Source organism: Struthio camelus, chromosome Z, assembly GCF_040807025.1.
Source record: "Struthio camelus isolate bStrCam1 chromosome Z, bStrCam1.hap1, whole genome shotgun sequence".
NCBI lineage: Eukaryota > Metazoa > Chordata > Aves > Struthioniformes > Struthionidae > Struthio > Struthio camelus.
The window spans coordinates 53,487,457-53,509,856 of NC_090982.1; the positions used below are offsets into that span (position 1 = coordinate 53,487,457).

Genomic DNA, 22,400 nt, shown 5'->3' on the forward strand with positions numbered 1-22,400 from the left:
ATTCAGCAAAGGGATTCTTTGTGTGAATAGCTGACATCTCTAGGATATCAGAGAAACCAGTGTGTGGATGCAACTGTCCTCAAATAGTAGAGGAGACACAATTATAGGATTAAGCCTTAACTGAAAATTTAACTCAGAGTATCTTCAGTACAGTAAGGGCAGTACAGTTTCACTCAGTGAAATGAGACTTCAGAAGTGTCTCTACTTTTTTTAATAGAATCTGCTGTTTGTTTGTTCCAAGCATGAGGATACTTATCAAAATATAAATCAGTATGTTTGCATTTTATTGTCTGTGCTGGAAATCACAGACTGCCCCCATGTCCCTCTTAGGCTACTTTAGTCCTGATTTACACAGTTTAAATGCTATTGCTACCCTTTTCATTTCTAACTGACAGCTGGCAAAATCTAGATTTCCCTACAGCCACAGGGCTCACTTTTCAGGGGCTAGACTACTTTGTGTCCTAATGGTCCATTTTCAGTGGTGGTTATTTGTAATTGAACGGTGGGGAGGGGTGGTTTAGTTTTTTCCTAGCATCAGCACATAAGCACAATTTAAACATTTGTTAAACGTAAGTAATTTACCTTCAGCTGATAACTTTTTGAAATATTTGTCTTATTTTTCTTTGGAGGAAAAAAAGGAAATATGTTTCCAAACATTTATTTTATAGTAGTTGGGTAATGGTTGACTATTTGTGGCATATTACAATTTTCTATGGTGTTTTCATTCTTGTCTTAGAATGCTAAATGATTTTCCTTCATATACAAAAATGGACAGAGAGTAAGGGACTGTGAGCAAATGAGGAAAAAAATGAATCTGGTCCAGTATGGCATATAAATAAAAACACATCGTTTGGAAGAGCATTCATGCAGTATAGATAAAAAGCTCTGACATTTTTCTGTTAGTTTGGACTACAGTGGATCTAAAGTAAAGCCTTTCTTAGTAGGCTAAAGAAAGTAACCCGGTATTTTTCTTTTTCCCTATACGCAGCTCAATAGATAGTGAGGGCTCTCCTGCAGACGGTAAGAATACCTATCGTCTGTGAAATTTGGGAAGAACAAGAGGCAAGTTCAAAGTCCTTCAACCCTTGCTTGGTTACCCAAGCTATAAGGAGAGGAGGGGAAATCCACTAAATAAACAGCTGTAGTTATTAAGCGTGATCCATGTTGTGATTTTACACTTTCAAAGCCAACACTTCAGATTTTGCTTCTAGAGTGGTGCATATATTTCCACTTTCAACATTCCTACCCTTATATCAGTGCAATTGTAATAGAGGAGAAATCTGATGAATTCCAATTTTTTGTGTGAAAGGAATGGAGACATGGATTTGTGATACAGATTTGTGTGTTGAAAAATATCTCTAAAGTGCCTGTGAAATGTACTTTTTAGTATGATATCTTTTGTAGTATGGTGCTTCCAAGTGAAATGGCTTGTTCAGCTCTCTAAGTATGTTAGGCAATTGTTAAGGAATTTTAAAATTAGGAAGGACTGGATTGATTTCAAGTGGAAAAGGCATGTGCAGTGGGGACAGAAAAAAATTAGACACTTTGAATTATAAAATGGCTTGAATCTTATAGCTGGTGATTACCCATCTCAGCAGAACTGTACTAAAAAGAGTAAATCAGCTTAAAAGGCATACATAAAAGCAAAGCAAAAACAAATTGAGGACAGGCATTAAAAGCACTTTTTTACTTAGAAAATAATTAATGTGTAAAATAGTCTTCTAAGTAATGTTGCTGAAACAAAGAAATGGGTCATTCAGTAAACAATTGGATATTGTGGAGAAAATGGAGTACTAAAAAGGGACAAGGTTCAATGAACCTAATAGCCCCATTTTCAGGCATGCCTTTGATCTAATGTATCCTGGTAGGGCATTTGGTACTTGATACCAGGTGTGATTGCTCATAGGGAAAATAATATCAATTTCTCCTAGTTTGTCTGCATTTTAGATAGAAGTCTGAGAAAACAACTATACGTTGAACTGCAGCTGAGAATGGCAGTAGGCTTTGTGTATGGTAATGGCCTCAGTGAACCACATTTTGCTTTTCTAATTGCGAGCTGGCTACTAACTCTGCAGCGTTACTAATGTAACTCAGAAACTTGTAAGTGAAAGGGAAGAATGACCCAAGAGACTCAACATTTTATAAATATTTACAGATTTTTTTTGTGAATACGTTACTTTTATTTCCACCTAACTTCTGCTATATGAAACTAGAAACAGTGGCATGAATTTAACATTAGTAATTCGTGTGCTGTTTAAAATGATGCTATATTCATGCTCTGGGGTTCACTTTCTTGGAATTGTCAGCATTTTCAGAGCAAAGTCGTAGCACTTTCGTCTGTGACTTCTGGAGAATGATGTGAAATGCTAGTACAAGTTGTAAGTTGAAAAAGGAAAAAAAAAATTAAATGAAAACTTTCAAGCTTCTAACTAAAAGGTTTTATTGGTGCTGACAATCCTGTCAAGAGTCAGGTAGCTTACATTATGGTATGACTGGATGATAGTATCATCTTGGAGGATATTCAGGTGAAATAAGTCCATTTAGCTATAGATGCGTTTCAAAAAAAAATTGGGTGAATTGAAACACATCAGGTGACTCATATCTAATTGTTGCTTCTTTAATAACTAGAGTTACACCATACTTAAATGAAATAATTCAGATGTAATAAAACTATGGGTTTATCATGCAAATAATCAACATGCAAAAGCCAGGACCAGAAATGTCTTGCATAGTAAAAAACGAAAATATTTTTATTGAGTGTGGGGCTGAAGTATTCTAGCTAGAGCTGCCATCAATTTTTCAATAGGAATTTTCCTTATCAAGACTGCAATTAAAATACTAATTAGTCCAATCAGTTAAGATCTTACTACTTTTTATCTTGGCAGTATCTTTATTTTCTTGCTCTACCTGGAATAAATAGAGACAAAATCTAAATTACAGTGAACTGGGCTGTTCTTTTGTTATTCCAGCAAAAAGAGAGAAGATGCAGGAAATCTGTTAAGTTTGTGTCTGAGATAAAGGAAAAGCTCTTACAGAATCAAGAATACTAATTATTCAGCGTTTCTCAGACTACCAAGGCCTCTACAGTATAAAAAGGAGAACCACCACTTGTCCAAGGTTACACTAGAAATCTGTCAAAAATAACATAGCCAGGAATGGCATACATTTTTTTTCTGTATTTTTTAAATGTCCCATGCTGTTGCTATTGTCAAGTCGACTTCTGTCCATTCAAAGAAACAGTAACAGATATTGTGTTTAAGACTCAAATCGTTCAGAGCTCGCCTTTTACTGACACTTAGGTAGTTGGAACGAAAATTGCAAGAGTGCTTAAAAAAAACCAAAACGGTTGTGGGATGCTTTAAAATACGTTCAAAAGGCATATTTCTTCCAGACGTACCTGACTGAGGGCACTACGTTCTATATGGCTTCTCATAAATGGTTATGTTAATACTATTAGTGTGTTTGGGATTTGATGCGGGTAGAGGAAATATTTTTAAAAAAAAAATCTCAGAGTATCACACAAGATAAGAAGGGTCATGATCATCAGAGGCAACAGCCTAATTTTTTAATGAAGGAGACTCCTGACTGCACTCCAAGGTACAGTGAAATGAATTTTTCAGTATTTTACCATATAAACACCATGCAGAATTGTACTAGAGCCTTAAGCCTGCAGTACTTAATAGAGAGTCTGTACCATGCAGATATGTGGGTTATCTTTCAGTCTTTCTAGTCTTCCAAGAATGCGTGCAAGGGGCAAAGCCTCAGGAAACACAATTGTCCTTTTAAGCTTAAAGGGTGAATGGATGATCTTATGATTAGAGCATAGAGTTTGGAGTGGCAAACAGGCTCTTTCTGTGATTGTGCCAAAACTCCACACAGCCAACTTTTAAATTTCCAGGGTAATCAGCAATTGGGTAATGCTGGTAAGGCAAAGGTGCAGGTAATATATATAAGTGAAGCTATAAGAATCCTCTTTAAAAGAGAACGGCAGCAGCCATACGTTGAAGGGGAGGCTGCAGTATTGTGTCATGCACTGTGTGACGCAGTGGTCGTGGAAATGGCCATATCTCACTGTACTGCTAAACTCATTACAGCTCAGGACTCTGGGTACTGTGAATGCATATTTCAAGGTTCCTCGGTCAGTCTTGGGACTCACTAGGTGACTCATCTACTTAAGACTTTCAGTTCCCAGACAAAATGACTGGAAGCCCTGGGAAGCTTAAAAGGGGGAATGCTGTCAAGCCCCCTTTGCTTTTTGCCTCAAGGGAATCCTCGTATCAAGGTTGCTCCGAGGCTGCAGGTCCTGCAAAGCTCCGTATATGTCAGCTGGAAGCATCTTGTGCTCCGTTCTGTGACTTTCATTGAACCCAGGCTTTTCTGTGAAAAGCGCGTTTTCTAATTTCTGTCAGAAAGTTCTCAAACAGATATACTTGCAGCCCGGCTGCACTTTGGTCTCTTCTGCACTTGAAGATGTGGGTCATTATCTCCTGTGTGGGGTGATCCATTTTTCTAAGTATTCTTTTCTGCTGGTAGTCAAAATTAGAAGCAAAAGTAAGAAAGAGCTGGGAAACAAAAGGGTTAATACTGTGAAGTCTGTGGGTGCAAACAGGGTTCTGTTAAAAATGAAATGAAATTGGGTGGAGGTAGATAAAAAGAAATCTGAAATAATTGTTCTGTAGAATACTGCCTTTCCACACAGGGAGAAATCTTTCTCTTCACTTCTGTCTGAAGAGAGAGTCAAATAGAGAATCTCATCTCTTAATTAGAAAGAAAAATACTCATCAAACACATCTCATCACTGGAAAGCTAATGATCCACAGCTGCTAGTCTGAAAGGGCAGGCTTTTTTTCTGAACAGTAGGAAGTGTTAATCATTTTGGATGAGGTTTCTTTTTAAAATATACTGTAGTTTGCAAAAGAATAGGATATTCAATATTCCAACTTAAATTATTTTTTGAAGTGTTGTACACCAGGGATAGTGTCATGTGTCTCACTGAATGATCGTTTAATGCATGTGTCTCTCACTAAGAGTATCAACTGATGTGGTGTTGTAAATGGCCGGTTCATGCCGGTGACTCTTAAAATCTTGATCTCACAGGGGAGAAGAAAAAAAAGTCCTCCCTCACTGTCTTATGTGTAGGAAATGGCAGCTATATTAAACTGTAACCTTTGAGACTCCCACTCCTCCCTTAAAATAGTTGGCTTGTTTCAGTAGTGATGAGGATCCTTTTTTAGACTGAGTAGAGCCATTATTTCTTTGAAAGAGATCATACCGGATACAGTCCATGTTCCACTGGATGCTTTATAGGCATGGGCAGGTCCCAGGACTGACCTTTTATACCTGATCCTGTGCTTTTGCGGCTCTGCTTTTTCTCCCTGTACTTATTTAATGGAGGGATATGTAGGTTTCCCTCCTCTTCGTGGATGAAATAAAGTTAATGGAATAGATTCATACATACAGCCTCCCCTCTATTCCTTCTCCTCCTAGCTGTAAGATCCTTTATGCCTAAGAACTGAGCCCCAGGATTTTCTTGCTGTTCTGCACTAGTTTTTGGGGCTGCTGTGTTTACTTAAAAGTCTTTGCCTAATGCTGGGAATCTGTTTGTTTTCTCCCTCGTGTGTTTGTGTGAGTGCATTTTTCTTCTGGGGGAGATAGTGAGGCAATTTCACTTGCAGTGCTATCACTGTGCTGCTTTCACACAGCATACATCTCATTTGTGTTGCAAATACAGAGTCCCTGTTTTCTTAGTGCCTGGCTGAGACAGGTGCTTCTGAAAGAAGCAACCAGTTAAAATTCAGCCAGACTAGATGGAAATGAAGCTGGCAAGTCAGAGAAATCTTTTAAAGGAGATGGCAGGTGTAGTGCCCACTTTTGCAAAGGTCCATACAAGTCTTAAAGAGACTTTTGTGAATTTGGAGCTTTTTGGATTTTATTTTTGACACCTTTTCTGATAGCTGTCTGTCCTTTTAGATGGATAATTTTCTGTCATTATTCTCACACTCATTAGATCACGTCTAGATTACTGAGTCCAATTTTACTCCCCTCTCCCTGCCAATATGAGAAAGTACGGAACGTTGATAAACTTGAATGAGTTCGGCAGAGAGCCACCACAGAGTGGTCAGGGCCTGGAGCTCGAGGCCTGTAAGGAAAGGCTGGCAGAAAGGACAGCTTTGGGGAGACCTAGCAGCAACCTGCCCATGCCAATGGGATGCTACTGAGAAGAGCCAGGGTATTTACGGAGGTGCACAAAGAAAGAAGTGAGAGACAGTGAGGTTCCAGAAGGCGCAACTTTTTCCTCATGGTGACATGCAGTGGTTCAGCAGTGGTTGTGTGGTCTCTCTTCATCCTTAGAGGTTTACAGGATGCAGCTGGACAAAGCCCTGAGCAACCTGGTCTGAATTCAGTAGTGACCCTGCTGTGAGTAAGGGGTTAGACTGGAGACCTCTAGATATCTCCCGAAAGCATCTAGGTTGCTGGCTTTTTTTCTCTGGAGTCATGGATCGTTTGGATATTACCTGAAGATTTTCTTTACGTCTTTCTAACTAAATTTAAAATGGGAACATAAGACAGGCTGTATACATTGGTATTTCTCAACAAGTAGTCTCTGGAATCCACATTTCTGATAGCTGGATATTATTCACCAACTTCCAAAGCTCAGCGCAGCATGTATCCATTGACACAGGGCGTTTCTGGAGTTAATTGGTGCAAGGATTCCTTGTGTTTCTTTTGAGATTAGAATTTTGTTTTAGGTTGGCTATGTCAAATATGCCAGATCAAATTCCCATTTATCACCTCCCTCCTGGAAGAACTCTAGCATTCTGTGAGCTGTTGCTTGCTTCTTATTCATTACAATTTGTAACAGATTTCCTTTGAAACTAAATGACCCCTCAAAACCTAATTTTCTTTCAAATAAAATATTAACTGTTAACAGCACCAGTATCCTCTTATATATGTTACACAAACTTCTTTTTCAGTTCTTTCAGTATTCGTCATGTTTGTCTTGCAGTCTCACAAGACTTCCAGATACAAAGCATTCAGTGACAGAAAGTAGAGAAAGGAAGGTAGGTTAGCTGACCTTGAGACAGTAGATTACTTAAAATACCGATTTTTTTCTTGTACGTGGATGTTTGTATTTGATAAGAGCATTTTGTTTCAACTCTAAACAGAAATCCTCACAGCAGAAGGTTATTAAAATCCCCATTTTGTTCTTATTCAAATTTATATCCATCTAGATGATTGGTTTTGGCTAAATGAGACACTTTATTTAGTTACTGGCTTTGCTTTAGGTTTGCTAGTTCTGAGACATAACACCTTCATTAATTTTAGTTTATAAAAACAAAAATATTCAAAAGCTAAAGTCATAGGATTTGAATGAAAACAGCTTAGCAAGATTTCTGAAGAGTAGGCATATATCCAGCTGTGGTAAATAGTGTAATTTACCATAATACTTTCATTTTTGACTTTTGTCATACGAGAGGAAAATAAACCAAGTTATGTTAGGACTAGAGCTGGGTAAAATACAGAGCTTCTTGTTCATGGGGAAAATTGGATGTAAAAATGGTTTTAGTTCAAACTCGCCTAAGTCCAAATATTTTTATTTCTTTCCTGAAAAAACAATAATTTTGTTCCAGAATCACCAGGGAGCAGTATCTCCCTGGAAGTCTCTCTGCTAGGCAGCTACAGACTCTGACAAATGTTTGTGACTTTCAGGTGTCAGAAGCTACCTCTGATAGCCTAGCTATCAAGCTAGCTCCTAGCCTTGGTAGGTCTGACAGATCCGAGACAGAAGTCCATGGTATCAAGCTTTTCACAGCTCCATGGCACAGAGCAGTGGTTTCTGCCTGGACTGCGATCTCTGTGCTTCCAGGGGCTCCATGTTAGAGAACAGCCCCTGGGATATTTAGCCGGCTTGTGCTTGTGTCAGCCTCCAGACATGGATCAAAGAGTGCTCAAGATGTTTTGAAGGCATACTACAAATTCAACAAATCAGTTTTCAAAGGGATGGACTTAAATGACTTCCTAGTATTCCTTTTAATTGTATTTTCTGCGATTCTGTGGTCATTACTGTGTTACCATGATTTTATTCAAATATTTGGACTTTTTTGCTTTTTAGTGTGATTTTTGAGTCTTCTGTACAAATGAATCCTTCAGATTTTCATTGTACTGTTTACATCTTCTAAAAAATGTATTTTTTCTTTTTGAACAAATTATCCATAGAAATAACTCAACCTCTTCTTTATTATGTTGTCATCTTATTTTTATGCCAATTTGCATTATTTTGTCCACATAAGCATTATTTCACTAGAGAACAATTAATGTTCCCTCTTAGGCTACGCTATACCAACGTTCCTTTCAGAAGAATTAAGATTCAAACAAATCAAAAGTGTAGCAATTGTTTTACACATGTAAGTGACTGGTCAGCAAAATGATATAAAAAAGTGTTCTTGTTGCCTGCTATGGAGAGATGATTTTGTTTAGAACTGTTTCAATTCATTGGTCTTAACTGTTCGTGAGTTTAATGTAATGGAGCGTTGAATCACTTTTTCCTCCTCTGTCTTCTAGCTTTTCCTTTTTGTGGTTTGGAACTTTGAGCTCTACATGATACCACTGGCTTTCTTGTTGCTGTTGGCATGGAACTACTTCTTGATCGTATCAGGGAAAGATAACCGGCAACACGATACAGTAAGTCTTTTCTACTTCAAGCACATACATGTCCTTTTCTTTTTTAACTAACACAGAGATAAAATTTTATAACTGAGTTTAAATATGACATCTTTTCAAAAACATTTCAGTTCCCGATGCTTGATGGACAATTTTCCCACCTGCAATTGAATTTTTCTCCAGCTGTCCAATAAATGTGTCTGTTTTTGTTGAAAATGTCATTTAAAAATATAGTAGAACATGTACTATCCTCAGAATCTGGTTTATGTGGGAGAAGAGAGGAGAGGCTTACTGGTCAGGAGAAGACAAATTCTTTGAAAATGGCTGTATACCGCTAAGTGCATATGTTGCACTTTTTCATCCTTGTACTGATGTTAAAGGTTAAAATGTTTCCAAATTGTTATCAGTTTCAAAATGTATTTACCATTTTTTTCAGTATTATGTTACATTCAGTGGGCGTAATACAAACCTTTTCTTACTTCCTTCTCATTTAATGTATTTAGATAAATGCATGTAGTTAGGATGTAAAGTAACAAACATTTACTAAAAACAGACATTTATTAATAATGAAAGCATGGTTCAGACTTCCAGAAGTATGCCTCAAAAGTTGAAATTGTATTCTGTGCTATGTAAATTTTCTAGTGTCCAGGCAGCTCAAGGGTTTTGCATGTGTATTATTCTTGAGCCTTAAGAAATTGATATTAGATTCAGTATTCATATCCCCAAAGCAGTGTGCTGTCTAGGACGTTATGGTCTGGGTGGACACCTAGATGAGTAAAAAAACTGTTTGGATAGTTGGTCTCTGAGGGTGGTGGTAGTGATATACCGTACCTGGAGGTTGATAACAAGTGGAATACCACAGTGGTGTGTACTGGGACCTGTCCTGTTTAGCATCTTTATCAATAACCTGGAGGAGGTGATGGGGTGCACTCTGTCATGTTTGCAGATGACATTAAATGGGGGTAGGACCAGCTGATACAGTGGAGGGCAGGGCTGCCATTCAGAGAGACCTAGGCAAGCTGGAGGAATGAGCCAACAAGACCCTCATATAATTCAACAAGGACAGATGACAAGTCCTGCGCTTGGAGAGGAATAACCCCTTCCAGTGATACAGTTTGGGGACTGACTGTCTGGGCAGCAGCTCTGCTGAAAGGGATTTGGACATCTTGATAGACAGGAAGGTGAACAGGAGCCAACAGTGTGGCCTGGCAGCAAAGAGCACCAACAGCATCCCAGGCTGCATTAATAGGAGCATAGCCAGTGGATTGAGAGAAGTGATTACTCCCCTTCACTCAGCACTTGTTAAACTGCATCTAGGGTAATGTCCAGTTTTGGGCACCAATGAGTTCAGTGGAGGGCCACCAAGATGGTCGGGGGGCTGGAGCACTTGTCCTCTGAGGAGAAGCTGAGAGAACTGGTCTTGACGAAGCCTGGGGAGGAGAAAGGTTTGGGGAGGATCTAATAGTGGGCTGCCACTATGTACAGAAAGGTTATTAGGATGGAGCTAGGCTCTTCACAAATAGTGCATCATGGGAGGACAAGAGACAATGGGCATAAGTTGAAGAAAGTGAGGTTCAGACTATATGTGTAATGAGACTCTTTTTTTGCCGTGAGGACAGGCAGGCAGAGGAACAGGTTGCCCAGAGAGGTTGTGCAATCTCTGTTCTTGGAGGTTTTCAGGAGTGGATAAAGCCCAGACCAGAGCAATCTGTTCTGACTTCACAGCTGCCCCTGCTTTGGGCAGGTGGTTGTGTTAGAGACCTTCTGAGGTCCCTTCCAGCCTGAATGATCCAATCACCCAAGTGTCCAGCCACTGCAATTACTAGTGGCCGGTCCAATTGATATAACTGATCCTGGCACTGGTATTACCTCTCCACGACAGGTTGTTGTAACTCCTAAGGTCATCTAAAATTAGGGATAAAGATGCTAGAGTTATTCCCAAAGGTAGACCCCAAAGGTTGTTACATTTATGGGGAAAAGTCTAAGATTTGCAATCAAGATTTAAAAGATGCATTTTTTAAATCATAGCCTTTGGTCTCTAGCTTCCTGAAACTCTTGAAGCTTTTCAACCTGAGGGTTTTATGGGTAACTGAAATCCCTTGTGAAAGGAGAGATTTCACTTGTGAGCTGCAGTGCACTTCATTTCTTTCTAAAATACCACCTGCATGTAAAGATTAATTGACTCAGGCAACTTTTCTAACAAAGTAATGAAGCTGTTGATAGGCTCTCTGATGAGGACACCAAAATGCTGCTCTAAAAATGTTTCTCTTGCTAAAATTCTTTCAGACCAAGCCCAATACAGCTTTTATCAACCAGTAGAGTTCTTCCCTGATTTTGTTATGTTTGTGCTACTATTTACACTTTTTGGTTTATAGCAAGTCAGTTGGGACCTTGTTTTTAGTGAATTGAGCTTAGTTACCTCATTCTTAATGAACTGAACTTGGTTATCATCATGGTTAGCATCTGTCTTCTATGATGTAATCCGCAGACACACTGGATGTCTTTCTAATTAACTCTCAAATCTTTAGTAATATCACAAGTCCTTAGCTCAGGTCATTAACACAGTATCATTAGATTAGGAGTCATTTAGAATATTTCTGTTTTCCTATGTGGAGTGTAAATATTAACTAAATTAATTAAGCAGTGTTTCCTGGTGGCTAGAGATTGCCTTAGAATTCAGATGATCTAGAGTCTGTTCCCAGGTCTTCAGAGATTTCTTGTGTGCCTCAGTAAAATCATTGACTACTTAGAGGTATCGTCTGTTCTTTGAAGCTGCTTTGAAATCCTCAAGTTATTGATAAGACAAAAAGATAAATGTGTTTGGGTTTGGGTGTTTTTATTGTTGTTGTTTTTACTCAATTAACATGAGACAAATGTAATTAAGAACTGTATGCACTTTAAACTTGCTTCATGAGCATGGAAGATACTTAGATTGCCAGACTCGAAAAGGAGTTTGGAAGAGTTCTCTTCCATTGTAATAACCACACTAGATAACAATATCAGTTGTCTAATCAGCTGAAGCATTTGAGATTGCACTCTTCTGCAGATCAATGAAATCATTCACTAAGTTTCTGTCTGGATATGACAGATGAAACAACCTTAACTTACCTTTATTTGAATATCTTTACAGCCAAGGTATCATTTGCGTTGTCCTCTCAGGCATCAGATTCTTTGAAGTATTTTGGAACTTACTTTCTTGTGAAATAATGTGAAATCGTCTGAGGTATTCAGTCATGCCCCTACTCATTTAAGAATGAGAGTGATTACTCTGCCACATTCTCTGACCCATAATCAGTTATGTGTGCAAGTCCTTACTTGAAATAAAAGTGAAATGAGGTTGGGACAAGGAGGAGTGCCCTTGGTTGTGGGAGATAAGTCTATTGGACTGCGTGAGACCAGCAGGTCAAGGGAGAGGTGAACCTTCCCCTCTGCTCAGCACTGCTGAGACGCATCGGGAATGCTGAGTCCAGTTATGGGCTCCCCAGTGCAAGAAAGACATGGATGTACTGGCACAAGTCCAGCAAAGGGCCACAAACGTGATTAAGAGTTTGAAGCATCTGCTATATAAGCACAGGCTGAGAGAGCTGGCACTGTTCAGCCTGGAAAAGAGAAAACTTGAGGTGGGGTGGAAATCTTATGAATCTGTATAAATACCATATGGGAGGGTGAGAACAAGATGGAGCCAAACTCTTCTCAGTGGTGCCCAGTGGCAGGGCAAGAGACAAAAGTCACGAATTGAAATGCAGAACATTAAGAGGAACCTTTTTTACTGTGAGGGTGATCAAAGACTGAAGAAAGTTGCCCAGGGATGTTGTGGAGTCTCTGTCCTTGGAGATGCTCAGACCTGACTGGTCATGGTCCTGAAACCATGCCCCTGCTTTGAGCAGGTAGGTTGGACTAGATGATCTCCAGGGGCCCCTTCCAAGCTTAACCGTTCTGTGATTCTGTGAAATAATTAACAGTTTGTTCATCAGCTCTTGAATACAGCCACACTGACTGATCTAGACACCTATAGTGAGGTGTCTCTGTGCCTTTGACAGGAATTATGTGTAAGCTATTAAGATATTTGATTTTTATCTCCTTCCTTCATGAATGTTTGATGAGGACACTCATGAGTTGCTCTTGGGGAAACTGTTCATGCTCATGTCCTCCTACCAAATATGTTATCAACTACTTCTGTGTGAGGCAGAAAATATGTTGTCTCTTCTTGGGTCTTCTACAGAGAATCAAGAAGCAGCAAGAATTGGAGGGTTGGCCAAAATTTCTCTTTCATTTCCCTGGTCATAATTTTTGCCATGAAATTGGAAAATTTCTTCTACATGTAGCTAAAAAGGCTAGGAGTTGAGAGTAAGCAACAGAAATGCGAAAGCAGGAAAGAGTTCACATCTCCTTGGAGGCAGTGTTTCTAGACTGGTTGGGTGGGATTTTTTTGTTTTGTTTTGTTTTTTGTTTTATTTTTCAGGAGCAAACCTTTAGAAAAAAGGTTCGGGGCCAGAAAAGCTTGTGGTATAGTTTTTACAATGGAATGAAATAGGAGGCATTTCTGAAAACATGGCATGTAAGAGACTTGCATTCTATAGATAATACATTCGTCAAAATTCAAATAGACGGTGTCTATTTAAAGTGCCCACTCTTGCTAGCACGCTGTAGCTAACATCACACATCTGGAGCACTCTCATTCTCAATGATTCTCAATAGGCTATAGTGGGAAGATAATAACAATTGATATGTGCTGCTTTTTCACAGAGTTGGTGATGGATTCTCTGAAGCTGCAGTGGGTGTGCATATCAAACCTTAGTGTATTGGTGGGACCCTTAACGTTGCAGTTCAGGAAAATCTGGCTTCATGGCAGGAACCATTATCCTTTCCTCTCTTTTCTGTGCTTTCTGTACTGGAACCATCTATACATTTAGTTTGTAGTCGTGTCTTTGCCCAACAGAGGCTGTGGAGAAAATCTTAAACAATCCACTCAATTCTGTAGATGCTGTTTGAGTTCATCCAGCTGCATAGGACCTTGCAGTGTTGGACTGGAGCTGCAGTTTCTCTAGCAAAAGTTTGCCTGAGGAGGGGAAGTGGTAGTCATGTTTCTTGTCTATATTTGTCTCCCTGAATTATTTTCCTTCTCATTTCTGCTAAAATTTCTGCTTGCTGAAGCCTATATGATCCTGGCCTAAATATCAGTAAATTCTGTTTGCAGATACTAGTCCTACTTTCCTTTTGGTCTATTGTTTGTCAGTTTTTTTTTTCCCAAGCAATTTAAAATTTAATAGAAGGACGTTGCACATACTTGGAGTTAACTATGAGTGGTCTTCTGCCATATATAGCACTGTGGAGAAGATGTGTAATCACTTTGGTTCACATCCTGCATTTATAGTTAATACTTAGGGCATTTAAGGAAATATTAAATAGCTAATTTCCTCTTGAAGTTTCAAGTTGCACATGTCATTGCATAGAAAATGATGGTGAGCAGCTGGGAGTTAATGTGCCATATACAAATTTTTATGAGTCTGTATAATAGAGTATATACACATATTATTAATCTTGTAAGAGTGATATAAAATGGTACAATACATCTTTTAGTTTCACTGGAGATTTTTTGCAAAATAGGCTTTGATGACTTAAATTTCTAGAGTATATGTTGCCATTACAAGGTAGAGCTGGACATGTTTAGACTTAAATTTTGAGACTAGAAGAAAAATAACTTTTATAAAAGTTATTTTTCATTTTGAGTTTTTAACCAGTTTCTGTTGGTACATTTCATTGAGTTTCATGGAGTACTACTCATTTAGATTCTCAGAAGACCACTGAGAGAATTTTTCTCTGATTATAAAAAGATGGAGTTATGGAATATCTGGCTTCTATATACTTTTATTTTAATCTGTGTGTGTATATTCAGATTTTTTTTCCAACTATCTCTATGCTGTGTTCTGGAAATTACAACGTGGAGAAAAATAGAAGGGGGAAGGGGAAGAAAGATGCCGATGAATATCTCCATCTCATTGGATTCCCTCTTACCTCAAGAGAGGGTGGTAAGTGTGACAGGAGCTTGAGGTGGCGGTGTAACCCCAGCTCAGTTGCAGCTAGAAGAGCTTTCATGATTGCAGTGCAAATCATTTCCTTTGGGGACAAGGTGGCAGTGTTGTTGCTGCTCCTGTTTGAGGCAGGAAATGCTACTTTCATGTATAGTCTATAAATAAACAAACGTCACCGAGATAATACTTGACTCTAATCACCTATTCTTCTGCAAACTGAAAACGGAGTTGCCAAGCAAATAAACAAGGCACTGTTGCTTTTGGTGTGTTTCTGTGCATTACTATCTTAAAGCATGGAAGCATGGATCCGTAAGCTCATAGTTTGAAAGGGTTTCCACAGACAGAATACAGGACAAACACCAAATGTTTCAGATCCATTGCATATGCTGTGCAGAATTGTTTTGTGCACTTGTTCTTGAAGGCCAGTGTCTCTTTTGCCAGGGAGTCAGCAATGATTCCTAGCTGTGGACTAAATTTTCGCTATGAACTTGTGGCAAAAATAAGTGTTGTTGTTCTCCTGTTCTAGCTAGAGAGAGACTGGAATACGTCATTTGCCCAAGATTTCACAGAGGAGGGTTGTTAGACGGGGTATATCACCTTGGCTTCCAGGTCTAGGCATACTTTGCTGAAAAGCTTTACCTTCAATAAAATAGCAACAGCAAAGCAGCAACAGGATTTCCAAAATGTAAGTGCTTGAGAAAGGAGTTGCATATAGAACAGTATATAAAACCAGTTTAATATACCCTACCTCTGAAAGTAAGGAAAATACAGTTGCTTTTATAGAATGATTTCCAACATTATACAGCCAAGGGTTTTACCATTTCTTCACTATCCACCGCTAACTAGCCTTCTGCGCTCCTCTGTCGGAGTAGAAAGCGTGGCTCGTTCTGTTTCTGCTTGAGCCAGACGGTGCAAGAAAGTACTCCAGGTTTTCTTAAAACAAGCAGCCTTCCTTGCTTTTACCAACTTAATCAGAAGTGCAAGCTTGCAATTGCTCGTTTGTTATCCTTCGTAAAGTAAGTTGGAAAGGCTTCTGTAAACAAGTCATCATCTAACTCTGTGTTCAGTCTGGATGCTATCAGAGCACAAAGACCACAGGCAACATGTGCCTGAATATTAAGTGGTCTCCTGAGAACCACTGCTGTCCTCAGACAGCTGTTTGCTCTTTCTGTACTGTCCATATAGTTAGGGAGGAAAAGCACACCGTACTGCCCCACTATGGGACAGGGGCTTTTTTTAATAAATCAGAAAGAAACATGAAAATGTCAGCTTAATCAAGCATTTAAATTTTATTAATCAAGTCTAATTTTTATGAGAGCAAATAATCGCTGAAGCTGGACAAATTTGCTCTAGATTGCATCAGAAACATAATTTTAATATTTAATGGCCTGCTGAATTTAAATGGAGAATTATCTTTATGAAACATGCTCTTCATAATTTGCCATTAAATGAGAAATGAACAAATCAACATAAATCTTACATAAAGGTTACTTAACTAAATGTTGGTACTATAAATATTTTAAATGCATTATGCACTAATTTAACAGTCTCACAGTACACTATATAAAGATCTAAGTCGAGCAGGGAGCATTTCTCTTCTGCAACGTAATGGAATGTAATATTGCAATTGGCTATTTGTGGAGCTACAGTTAAAGAGACTATCTATGCTGCAGTTAGAATCCCCTGCTTCAGAGGTTTATACGCAGTATAAAGGTATACGTTAACTCCTTGCTAAAACTTTACCCAGCTGTTTGCATCCCCGTAGCATAAAAAAACGCACTACAGATTCAGAATATTATATCTGGATTTGGTCACTTGAAAACAAAACACCAGAGCCAAAATCCTGTCCTAGACTTTGCAATATAAAAAAGCGTATTGCGTATTTTTTTCCCCTCATAAACAGATTTTTTTAATTTTGCCACACTTTTCAAATAAATTATTGCAATACTCTGGGCATCTAAAATAAAATTACACTTCACTGCAGGTAGAGGCATTTTTTTCAATGAGACAAACATTTTTTTTGTATTTGCATTCAGATTTGCGTGGCAAGAAGATGGACTTGGCAGGTTGTAGTGGCTATATAAATAATCAATATTTTATTAACTGAGATCAGTTTAGTCTGTAGCAAAAAAGTCTCATAGTCCCGCAGTTATCTCACTGAGCTTTGATTTGCTTTTATTTTGCTTTAGAACATTTTAATTAAGGCTAATGATTTTAGAGTTACATTGCAATATTGATATATTTATCAAAATATATCAATACCTAATTCTTTTAAAAAATAAATAAAATTATCATAATATACGTATTATATACATTTTCCCATAACATACACAAGAACCTTTTTCTAATAAAAAGCCTATCAGCCCCAACTTTGACTGTAATGGATTTTGTCACACCCGCAAACTTAAACACCGTTTTATACAAGAAAGGTATTTGGCCTTCTAAAATCTTAAAAGTAGCTGAAGACAATTAATGATCACAATGAAAACAAGCAATTGCCTGTTTATACTGTTGACATATGTAGTAAACTATTTTATTATGAGATTTTGCCTAAGAATTCTAGCTGACAATTTTGAGAAGGTGTTAATTTTTCAAATTCCTGCATAGTAATAAAATTTCTCTTGATGTTTAGCCAAGCAAAGAATTTTTTTTTTTGGTTCTGCGGAATTAAAAATGAAGCATTCTAAAGCCAGAAAAATCTGATATTTTTCAAGATGAATGTACAGTACATATTGAAGCCTTTAGATGGAGACATACTTCAAATAAACACCTGCTATTCAGTTCACAGTGCATTGTGTAAATCCAAGAAAGAGCTAAAGTAATTGAGAACCAAGTATTGAAAGAAATATAGTGAAAAATCCTTCTACTTAGGCCATTTTTTTGTTAAAAATGACTTAGTCTTAACTACATTAGTAACTGAATTTTGTGGGCATATAAAGCTGACAACAGGAAAAAGGTTACATCTTCTTGTATAATAAACAGTATTTACTACCCATGCATGTTGCCAAGAAACGTATTATACTGCAAATAAAAATTCTGTTGTTGATATTACAGAACTACATGTAATCAGTAGCATGCATCAAAAAGCATCTGATAGCTGTATTAAAGTCTCATTTCCTATTAAGAATCAGACTAAATTACAATATGATCAGTTCCCAGAATAAGCTAACAAAATGCGTTCTGTAAGAAGAAATAATTGTATTTGAGTGTCTCTGTAAATATCAGGAAGTATTTTAGCGGTACTAGGTACTAATGCTTTTCTTTTTAGTCTGCTGTCTTTTGTACTGCAATATATTCAACCTCACTGGCAAGCTTATCGTGCTAATTATTATTAAATCTAGTGGTTGAGTTTTCTTGATGATTGCTGCAGATTAAATGCTCCAAGGTCAAAACATGAACAGTATAAATCAGGATTGGCTGTATTCCAGATATAGTACGCTATTAAATCAGAATCTGTTAATATGAATTTTATTTTTCTTATAAATGTGGTATTAAGAAGGTGGACATTTTAATCAGATTATATCTTGTGTGTAGTTGCTTAGCAATTCTGCAAAAGAAGCAGGTGTCATGTTGTGAAAATGACCACAAAAACACAGTTAAAACAGCCTTATTGACAACACAAATCTTTGCTTCATCTTGAACGCTCTGAAATGACCTGGAAGTGCCTGAGTGATTGTGTGCATCCTCCCTAATCCACACACATTGCGTAATTTTATATTACATTTACACATAAACACTGTAAATTGAGTGACACACAAACATATGGTGTAGATTACGTCCAGACAAAATGAGTTAAATGAAATCCAAACAGTCCTGAACAGTACAATTCCAACCACATTCTTTGCATTTCTAAAATGTATTTAAATCAAGCTCAAATCTCATTCTCTCTTTTGTTTCACTAGAGCTTCTGGATGTTAAAATCTGTATGTGAAAATATAAATATCTGCAGAGTTTGACAATGTAGCGTGTGTTACAGCATAGAAAGTGGGATTTTCTTTGTTTTTCCTTTGAAACCATATATTTCTGAAGGACTAAATCCAGTAAAATATAAGCAAATCTAGAGAGGCACTAATGATAGGGGGTTGCCACGCACTTTACAAAGCTGAGCTATTAATAAAAATATTAAAAATTTAAAAAAATGTACTAAGGTAACAGTCATTAGGCATATCTGCAGTGTGGTAGTGCCTCTCTCCTTTAATTTTTTGATTATTTTGCCTATTAGCGCAAAACGGAAATCTGGTATTGTTAACATATAAAGACATCAGAGTATCCTCTGAGCAGGTGTTTCTGTTGGATTAGCCAAAGAAATTGTAACAGAAGACATTTCATGAGTGAGTAGATGATTGCACATTCTGTATCAGATACTCAGTAAGAGAAAAGGTTCTTTCATTAAAAATGCTATTCAGTGCCAACGTATTGTTTTTCCATGGAATGTTTAGATTCGGGCCGTGTTTCAAAATCATGCGCAATCATGGAATTTGGATTTAAGATGCTTGTAAATAACTAGAATTCAATCATATTTTGCAGGTATTGGTGTTTGAAGTCAAAATGAATAATTTTCTCAAAAATCCTATCCTGTAATGTATTATTAATAGCTAGTCATTAGATCATTTTTAGAATAAATACAAGTTGCAATTAATTGTCAACTTCCTAGCAGGACTGCATTCTGGTCCGCAGATATTTGGTTTTCTCCACCAGGCGAAGATGATGGTTATGCTGCTTCTGGTAATCTGATTTATCGTCATTATGTGTAGTTGCTGCTGCTACAGAACAATCGCCCCGGTAATGTTGTATGAATTATACAATATTTATAGACAGAGTTCTTTTACCTCCAAGAAGGTGGGGATGGGTCAAGAGCAATGGCAGTATGTACAAATTAGGCTGTAGGCTGTGTCTGATTAGTGGGTTTTTAATAGGACTATTTTGTGCAGAAAGGATGTTATTTTGCAACATTTAAACATCATCTGCTTACTGTTTGGCCATGAAGTAGCTGACATGCCATATTTGAGGCCGTCTACGTGTGTTTTTTGAAATGTCATCTATATTAGTATTACATTCAAGGAACAGTACCAAGAATCAGGTTCTTTCAAGACCTTCTACCAGTATGCGGCATATAAGTCTGTGACAAGTGACATTACAGAAGGTCATGTCACTTTTAACTGCTTGCATTAGATCTTTCTGATTTCCCCGGTGCCCTTCCTTTGTTTGATTAATACTACTTGATTTCAAGCAAGGTATCGGAAGGCATAATTTAGAGCGAGTATTCTAGAGGCAATCTAAGATTTTTGCCATAGAACTTTTAATAAAATAACTCTAATGTTTCATTTTATCTTCGTGTGCTTTTTCCTGTTCTCTCCCTCTCTCCCCACTCCCTGCCTCTTTCCCTCCCTTTCCTCCCTGCAGCCCCACCATTGAAAAGGTATAGTGTTGATGTAGAGATCTGAGTAACTGTACTATGTTGCTTCAAACCGAAACGGCAGACATGTAGTTTATTTGAATAGCAGTACGTGAGAATCACAGGAAAAAAAAAAAATCCATTGTGGGCTTTTGTTTCTACAGTATTCTAAGCACAACATTAAAATCTGTTGCTCAGGTTCACTGAACCTATCTTGTAAACTCTTGCTTCATTCTTCTGCAAAAATGGATTGTACTTCAGTGGCTTCAGCATACCAGTTCTTCATACAGCATATGATTATAAATCACCTATTTTCCGTGTTTCAATTTGTGTAACAAAGTCCTGAAGAAACTTGCCCTGGGTGATTTAATCAATTGTAATATTGTATCGTTATTTTCTTAAGAATTTTTTTTTAACTCCTACTTTTGAATTTCAAGATGCGTGAAAGCATGGACTATATTTCATTGTGTAGATGAGTGTAGATTGGTAGTGGCTTTGGATTTAAAATATGGAATGGAGAAGCTGAAAATCTGGGCTCAGTCCTTGGCTCAAGGGATTTCAAAGGACTTTTTGTGTCCTTTGAACAAGTTAACATTTTGCCACTCTGTAAAAGCTTGTAAAGTCATTTGAAATCATTAGATGAAGAAATAAAGTATGAGTTAGAAGTATTATTATCCAGATAATTTAGAATGGGTATTGTCATGTAAGTGATTCAGTGAGGTGCCATCATTTGCAACAATTTTTAGACATTTCCAATTCATCTAATTGTCTCCAAACTAATGTGAGATAGGCATTCTGCTGTTCAATCCTGTCAAGACTATGAATTTCTGCATGTACATAAAAGAGATCTTTAAATGTCTGGAGAATATTAGTGTTGAAAAGTAAGAGACCTGCTGAGTTAGCTCTAGGCGTAGGCAGTGTCTCAGTCAACAGATTCAGGTTTATACCTTGGGCTTTAGTCACCAAATGATGTAATTGGAGACTTGTGTGTGGCAAAACTGATTTAAGAGGTTTCCGTCTCTTTGCAACCCTTAACAGCTTATTTTTATCCTCTCTTCTCAGTTCACCATTTCCTCAGTAGAGCTGATGCAAGTGCTTCTGGAGCTGTTCTGTAAACTGGGCCACTGAAATGATCCAAGTCAAAAAATTTAGGTTTCTTTAAAAAAGAACAACTTGATCATTCCAGTGATGTAGCTTATAGCTCAGCTCCACAAACGCTTGGAACAGCGCAATTAAGAAGACAGTGTGCTACAAAGAGAGGACAGGAGGAAGCAGTTCAAGATGAAGCAGGTGCATGGGAAAATGAAAATGTCTTTGCTTCCATAGAAGAGTATATGAAACCACATCCTCAAGCACCTCCAAGTGGGATCTATAAAATAGCCCACTGAGCTAGCCAGGAGCTGTATAAAAATAGCTAACAAGCATTTCAGCAGTATGCTCTCAACATTTTCCTCTCTTACTGCTAAGAAGTGTGACCCACCTGTCACAGTCCTGAACTCTGATTGTTGTCTCTGACGGAGCAGAGCTGACTTAAACAGCAAGCACAGGAGAAACTAGTGAGGGAGGTGCTTTTTTAAGTTTGGCACTAGAACATGGATTTGATTCTTCCTACAACCTATGGAGACTCACACCTGCCTTCTTTCTGTAAAGACCATCCTCAGGTCGGAGACTGTGCTAGGTTGCAGAAGGCTGGTCACACTCCTAGTGAAATTGTTCTGTTTTGCAGGAATGAATTCAGGATTAATTGTTCCTTCTACTTGCATGTTAAATCAAGTCTCAGTGTACATGTCGTTTATAGCTGTCTGTGCATGGGCACATGTAACATGACTGACTGGGATCTTGACAATTGACCGGCCCTGCCACTCCAAAGGCCAGATGCCTCAACTGATATTCAGAATTATATTATCTCACTTCTTTTTTTTTTTTTTTTTAACTTTTTGTTAACATTTTTAAGAATGAATTTGGCCCTTGGATTAGTGTTAAAGTCCTTTAGTGCTTGCACGTGGACTTGAATCTAATGGGAATATCTGTTCAGCTGTGGTGTGGGGAGAAATTACAAAATTATAATTTTCATGTTTTGTTTTAAATGACAAGGTACACTAAAATGATACTGCATAATAATTTATAACTTCATCTACATAAAAAAGTAAGTACTATCTCAACTGCTGGAAACTCAGTGTAAGAGAAGTCAAAAAATTAATATATTGCATCAATGAGTTTATTCTTTTCTTAACCTTTTATGTATATTTTATAGTATGTGATGTACTAAGCATCCACAGAGCTAGGTGAATCATTGATCAGATTCGTTGTGG

At 37.8% G+C, this 22,400-nt stretch overlaps 1 protein-coding gene across 6 annotated transcripts in view; it reads left to right on the top strand.

The window, feature by feature from the left end:
- Positions 1-22,400, top strand: part of MCTP1 (multiple C2 and transmembrane domain containing 1) — a 296,095-nt gene that overhangs the window by 232,768 nt on the left and 40,927 nt on the right. For all 6 annotated transcript variants that reach the window (XM_068927903.1, XM_068927902.1, XM_068927900.1 and 3 more), the window contains one exon: positions 8,563-8,682. In XM_068927903.1, coding sequence (XP_068784004.1) covers positions 8,563-8,682 — 120 coding nt within the window. The remainder of the gene's footprint in view (positions 1-8,562; positions 8,683-22,400) is intronic.